The sequence below is a fragment of the Pinus tabuliformis genome, chromosome 8 (genome assembly GCF_031772625.1).
Source record: "Pinus tabuliformis cultivar Carrire ecotype Pingquan chromosome 8, CPIR1, whole genome shotgun sequence".
NCBI classification, from domain to species: domain Eukaryota; kingdom Viridiplantae; phylum Streptophyta; class Pinopsida; order Pinales; family Pinaceae; genus Pinus; species Pinus tabuliformis.
The window spans coordinates 655,055,514-655,062,577 of NC_142294.1; the positions used below are offsets into that span (position 1 = coordinate 655,055,514).

The window sequence follows — 7,064 nt, forward strand, 5'->3', positions numbered from 1 at the left end:
AAATAAAAATAAAACAGAAACCAAAATATAAATGAAAAAAATAAAATTAATAAAAAAGCAACCGAGTTAGGATTGGTGTCTGCCTACTTAAAAAATATTAAAAGCAACCGAGTTAGGATAGGTTTCTGCCTACTTATAAAATATTAAAAGCAACCGAGTTAGGATAAAATTCATAATCACAAAACAATACACAAACCAAGAAAATAAAAATAATAAAAAAGCAACCGAGTTAGGATAGGTTTCTTCCTACCTAAAAAAAATTGAAAGCAACCTAGTTAGGAGAGGTTTCTGCTTGCGCTTAAGACAAATTAAAAGTCAAAGATGCCAAAATTCGTGCCCAGAGTACGCCGATAATTTTTTGCGACGTACACAATGCTTTCAAAGTCCTGCGCTTCAACCTTACCACTAAAACTGCACCAAACCCCAAACCCTTCGGTGCAGTTGCAGTAGACGCCCCTTCTGATTGAATGGAGAATACCTACGGCTTAGCCGAGTGTTGGGCAGATCTGCTTGAACGGGCTGCAGATCGTGTGTAATTTTTACATGGGAATATTTATTCTCATGCCAAACTGGAGCTGTTGGGGCACGATTCAGATCTAAGACCTGCTGCCTGCGTTACCAGGTTTATGAAGTTTTCAACGTCTCTGTTCTATAGCCGCCACCACAAGAAAGCCTGTGTCCTCGGCCATATTTTTTTATCCACATGAGGAATATAGGGGTTTTCCAGCGTTTCTTTTATTTGGGTTTTGTAGGGTTTCATTTATTTCCAGTGAACTAAAACAGAGCTTCCTGGGTACTGACACTTTTTGTGTAGATTTTCAGAGGGTAAAAGATTTAGCGTGTTGGGCATCAATCTAGGCGTAGTAGCCACTATGATTGTCTTAATTGCAGTCATAGGCATTTGGAAACGGAATATTTGCTCTCCTCTGAAATGTTGGGAAGGGATTTCTCCAACTGGAGAACCTGAACTTGCAGGTAAATCTTTCACTGTTAAGGATCTTTGATGCGTCTGCTTACCTTTGCGCAATATAAATAGACACCTTGTAATTGTTTTCGCAGGTGAAGAGGAAGATTCTATCGTAACGCCGACTATAGCGAATCCAGAACTCATTTTCAAATACTACACTCTGAGACAGACGACCTCCAATTTTGAAGCAGAGAACAAACTTGGCAATGGAGGGTTTGGATCCGTCTTTAAAGTGAGAGCTCAATATTTGTTTCAATTATTTCATATAGAATTAGATATTTTAAAGCAGCAGCTCCATGTAAAAATGGAGAATAAAAATGGTTTCTAAGTGAGTGGATCTGCAGGGGGTTCTCCCTAATGGCAGAGAGGTTGCAGCTAAACTGCTGTTTATGGGTCCAAGGCAAGCATATGCTGAATATTTGAATGAAGCAAATCTCATCAGTCGTGTTCAGCACAAGAATCTAGTGAAACTGCTTGATTGCTCCGTTGAAGGTTCCAAAAGCTTACTAGTTTAAGAATACCTCCAGAACAGTAGTATTGACAAGATTGTATTCGGTATACACTTGTTCTTAATCGCTGGATGGATCTTTGATTGCTTTATTGTATTTCTTTTTTTTTCAGTCGAAAGAAAAACACCATCTTTTTATTAAATAAACCTGACTAGAACAGTGTCTCTTATGCTTTCTCCTCGCTTTCTCCTCAAAAACTTAGATTAAGGATCTACCATCAAAACATAAAACAATAAAATCCTACTTACAGATATTATTTCTCATATCCATCTCCGTAAGATTGCTTTATTTATATATGTAGCTTGCAGATAATATATTTACAGTATGTGTGTGATGCATTGCAGATGCAACAAAACGTCATTTACTTAAATGGAAAGAGAGGTATGAAATCATAGTTGGAACTGCAGGTGGTGTGGCCTATCTTCACGGGGAATCTCATATTCCGGTCATCCACGAGATATTAAAGCAAGCAATATTTTACTAGATTATAAACACGGACCCAAAATAGCTGACTTTGGGTTGGCCAGATTCTTTGCAGAAGATCAAAGCCACGTTAGCACTAGAGTTGCAGGAACTTTGTAAGAATCTTCTCCCACTGTTCCCGACTAATTGTTTTAAAAAAATTAGAGCAAATAAAGCAATTACAACTCATCTATCTGAATATGGATCCTGCAATTTTGAGGCGGCTAGGTTGTGGGGATTTGATTGCATAAGAAATTCTGCTGAGGTTACATGGTGCCAGAGTACGCCTTACGCGGACAGTTGAAGGAAAAGACAGAATACAAAATTATGAAATTCTGCAGAGGTTACATGGTGCCGAGTAAAGGCAGGCTACAATTTTGCCCGGAATGTTATTTTCAATAGTAATTTGGATATCTTTTCATAAAATTTGATCAATGGAGTGTTTGAATTGATTTTCAGGATCAGTCTATCAAAGTTACAATTTTGTCAAGAAGGTTATTTTCAATAGTAAGGCTTACTCTTTTGTCAAAAAAATAATCCACTTTCTTTTTTGTCAAAAATATTTTACCAATAAAATGTTTGAATTGGTTTTTATAGTAAAATGGATTCAGTGCAATTTTATTGTTTGAATTGGTTTTTATAGTAAAATGGATTCAGTGCAATTAAAAATAGTTTGAACACCCAAAATCATCAAACTTGCCAGCTGTAACTACTGTAATCAAAATTTTCCAAAAATCCTATGAAATTTATCAAAACTCATATCAAAATTTCCATTATTTTTTTCATGAAACTATTTGTTTTTTTTCATTTAAATAATTTTTGTTTTTCATTTAAATAAATTTTATTTGAAATCCGGCTAGGTGAAAATCGGTCAATACCTTGTGGAAATATTTTTATTATGAGACGACAACATCCTATCTTGTCACAGCATCATTTTTTCACAATGTGTTGCAGTGTGATTATAGAATGATTTTTAAATCCGGTAATTATTGAGATATGTGTACCTACTCTTCTCAGCGATGAAAAAATGTTTTTTAAATCTGGGAATTATTGAGATATATATATATATATATATATGCTCTTTGACTATTAATCAAGTGGTGTTTATGACGAGGCATGATTTGGCTTTGGGTTTATCGAAGCTACTTCATTTGAACAAGCATCTTCTGAATTGTTTTCGTCGCATCTTATGGTTGAGTTGTCTCTGTCAAAGAATGATATGTCCAATTGCATCATTCTAACGACCATCTTCTGAGTTGTTTTAGTGAAGCATAATTTGTCCAAGTATATGATGGTATCTCTCATCCTTGATACTAGCATGGGAAATTTCAATATTTAATACCATCCATATTTCAAATATTTAATAACATCTATAATTTTTTCTATGTATAATTTTATTGTAAATAAATATTTATAAAAGAATTGAAGATTTAATACCGTCTATAAATATTTATATACATTTTAAATATGTATAATTCTTTCTATACATTTTAAATGTGATTTTATTGTAAATAAATATTTATAAAAGAACTAAACATTTATTTGATACAAAAAAAAATTAAATAGTGGATCAACATCAAAAAAATTATTTTACATGCATTTTGTATTATCAAAACTTTTAAAAGTAGTAAAAATTAATTAAATTATAAGTTTATTATTATTATTATCATGATTATTAAAAAAAATAATTAATAAGCTATATATATAATTTTTTAACCATGTAGATTCATCTCACTTTATTATAAAGATTTTTAAAATAGACTTTGTTACAATACTACAGATTTTATCAAAGATTAAAATTGTAATCATTTGCTTATTAATTATTAATAATTAAATTAATATTCTAGAAATCCTATTTCAAAATAGACACACTAAAAATGCGTTAACTCATTTTCATTATCTAAATATTTCTAAAAAAATACTATAATTTTTTATCTAATAAAATTTTAATTAAAAACTCCCCTTATACATAACAAGGGAAAAGAGTATTCATCAGGAAATATTTTTTCGCGTGCGCTCCTCTGCTGCGATTAGGTCAAGGATTGCTGCGTGCTGTGCCGCCGCCGCCATGGGTGCTCCAGGGGGCGGAGAGTCCTCTCCCCCCCCCCCAAACTCTTCTGCAAATGCATTTCGTAACCTTCTGTCTCAGAAAGGGAAAAAACGACCATCACCTGAAGTTCCGACGTTCATCAAAAAACTCGAAGAAATACCAGAGATTGCTCTGCCTGAAGAACAGCCGATCAAAATAGCTCTTGCCTTGGCTGACAGAGGTTTGGTCGGGCAATTTATGGGTCGATGGCCATCAACAAAATCGACAGATGAATGGGTCCAACGAAATTGGAGGCCTCTGCTGACGAACAACGTGATCTGTTATGCTGTCGGTAGAGGATTTTTCATTTTCGAATTCACTACCAAGGAAGACCGTGACCTGGTGTTCAGAAATGGTCCATATTTCATGGGAAATCAAGGCCTTTTCCTGAACAAATGGACCCCTGACTTCGACCCTTCAATCGATGTTCGAAAGGAGGTTCCTGTTTGGGTCTGACTCCCCAACCTGCCGATCCACTGCTGGAGCTACCAATCCCTACAAAAGATTGGAAACGGGCTGGGTCGATTCATTGACAAAGCTGACAATAGGGGCCAATACACCTACGCAAGAATCTGCATGGAAGTTGACTTGGAAGCTAGTCTGCCGGAAGCCGTTAAACTTACAGTTGGAGATTGGCATCACTACCAGAAACTGGACTATGAGAAACTGCCCTTTAAGTGTAGAATCTGTCACGAGCATGGTCACTTCCAACGAAACTGTCCTAAAGCCCCATCAAGGGACAAGGTGGAAGAAGAAGGATGGAAAGAGATAAAAAAAGGCAAGGTAGTCTCAAAGCCTGCTGTACAGACAAAATTTGGAACAATGGGGAAACCCCAGTCCAATTCTCAGACCAAACCAATCACAAAAGAAGGCCCCCCCTCAGTTGAAAAGGTGAATGTAACAGAGAGTCACGAAGAAACTGAAGACCAATCGAATAAGCTGAAAGAAACCGTAGAAAATTCAACTGATCCTCTAGCAGCTGCTGATCAAAGGGGAACCAAGGTACTGAGGAGCACATCAATCTAGCCTCTGACTCAAGGGAAGAATCAAAAGAGAGAGACACCGAATCAGATGGCTCACAAATCACTCCTATCAAGTCGGCTAGGGGTCGGAAATCCAAGAAGAAATAGAGAGAGGAGAAAACTTATCTGGACGTCCTACAAGGCTCCCAGAAAACTCTCAAAGGAATGATGAACACCAGATCCGGGCGCAAGTAGAGCAGGGCTCCAAAAGGAGCCACCACCTCCCAAGTCAGTAAATAATGAAGTACGTCTCCTGGAACTGCAGAGGGTTAGGCAGCAAACTGAAAGAAGAAGCCCTGAAAGACATTGTTAGGATGCATTCGCCTGAAATCCTTCTCATCCAGGAGACAAAGATGGAGGATAATCCGCTCCTCCAAACTAGTAAGACATTCTGGCATAAAGGTCCCGGAAGAGCTGTCAGTGCTAGGGGCGCCTCTGGCGGGCTTGCCTCCTTCTGGGACAGCTCCAAATATGAATTGATTCAAGAAGAAAACTGCTCTCATTGGATTTTCATCCAGCTCCTCCACAAAGACTCTGGTCAACAAGTAAGTATGTTCAATATTTATGCTCCAGTCCTTCCAATGGAGAAAAAAATTTGCTGGGACTCGATTCAGTCCTTTATTTTATTGCACAACCTAGAAAATATCATTATTGCAGGTGATGTGAATGTCACTCTAGCCATTGATGAGAAAAGGGGGGGTTCCCCAATAAGGGATCCAGCTAGAGAATGGGTGGAAGACATAATGCTAGACTGGGATCTTGAGGATATCAAGCCTTCTGCTGGGAAATATACCTGGACTAACAAAAGATTAGGGCCCAACCACATAGCTGCTCGCCTGGACAGATTCCTTGTCCAATCCTCTTTCCTTACATGTGGTCTAACAACCTCTTCTAAAATCCTTCCAAACTGCACTTCTGATCATAAACCTATTAGCCTCGAGCTCTCCCTTGATGGAAACCTTGGTCCAATACCTTTTAGATTCAGTCCTTTGTGGATTCAGCAAGATGGTTTCCATGAAGTGGTTTCTGAAGCTTGGAATCGGCAGATCCTGGGATCCCCATTCTATGTGTGGGAAGAAAAATTGAGGGGCCTTAAAAGAAGACTCAAGGAGTGGGCTAAAACTCTGAAAACACCCACTGCCAAGAGAAAAGAATCCTTAGAAAACCTTGCTGCCCATCAATCTGCAATGGAGAATTCTGTTGTTTCTCAAAGTCTGCTTCAAAGAGAAGTTGAGTTGCAAAAAACTCTCCATAGAGCCAGTAGGGATGAAGAGGAGTACTGGAGACAAAAATCCAGAAACTTATGGTTACAGGCCAGCGACAAGAATACCAGTTTTTTCCATAAGCAAGCCGAAGCTCGCAAGCAATTCAAATCTATTTCAGAAATTCGGTCCCATGATGCCGTGGTCAAAGATTCTGAAGGCATCAAAAGAGCTGCTTTCACCTTCTTCAAAGAGCTTTATACGGCTCCTGAAAATCCTCCTTTAGACTCCCAAGCCTACCCCTTTGATCTAATCCCTCATTGTGTTCACGATTCTGTTAATTCTATGCTTACCGCTCCGATCAGCATGGATGAGCTCAAGAAGGCTTTGGACTGCATGGAGCTGGATAAAGCTCCTGGGCCTGATGGGTTCAATGCCAGATTTTTTCAGACTTGCTGGCCTATAATTAATAAAGATCTTTTGAGAATGGTCAGGAAGTCGCAATCATGTTCCAAGATTGGAGGTAGCACCAACTCGGCCTTCCTTGCCCTGATTCCGAAAGAGAAAGGAGCTTCTGATTTTGGTAGATTTCGGCCCATTTCACTGTGTAACACAAGTTATAAGCTGATCACCAAAACAATTGCCAATCGTCTCAAGAATGTTTTGCCGGACATCATTCCGGAAAATCAAGGAGGTTTCATCAAAGGGAGAAAGATTCTGGACAATATTGTGCTGGTGCAAGAAGCAGTTCATTCAAGTTGCCACCGAAAAGAGAAAGGAATGGTGATAAAGCTCGATCTGGCAAATGCCTTT

The 7,064-nt window shown here is 38.1% G+C and overlaps 1 protein-coding gene across 3 annotated transcripts; it reads left to right on the forward strand.

Annotated features, from left to right (window-relative positions):
* The first annotated feature begins 318 nt into the window (after positions 1–318).
* On the forward strand, positions 319–2,396 carry LOC149237277 (cysteine-rich receptor-like protein kinase 2). 3 transcript variants are annotated; one of them, XM_089372611.1, is made up of 5 exons: positions 331–622; positions 815–975; positions 1,060–1,199; positions 1,312–1,522; positions 1,821–2,396. In XM_089372611.1, the coding sequence occupies exons 2-4, from the start codon at positions 873–875 to the stop codon at positions 1,480–1,482; spliced, it is 414 nt and encodes a 137-aa protein (XP_089228737.1). In that variant the 5' UTR covers positions 331–622; positions 815–872; the 3' UTR covers positions 1,483–1,522; positions 1,821–2,396. The 3 variants fall into 3 exon arrangements, with proteins under 3 accessions (XP_089228738.1, XP_089228737.1, XP_089228736.1); XM_089372610.1 differs by having other exon boundaries at positions 331–975; XM_089372612.1 differs by lacking the exon at positions 1,312–1,522 and having other exon boundaries at positions 319–975.
* Positions 2,397–7,064: the final 4,668 nt, after the last annotated feature.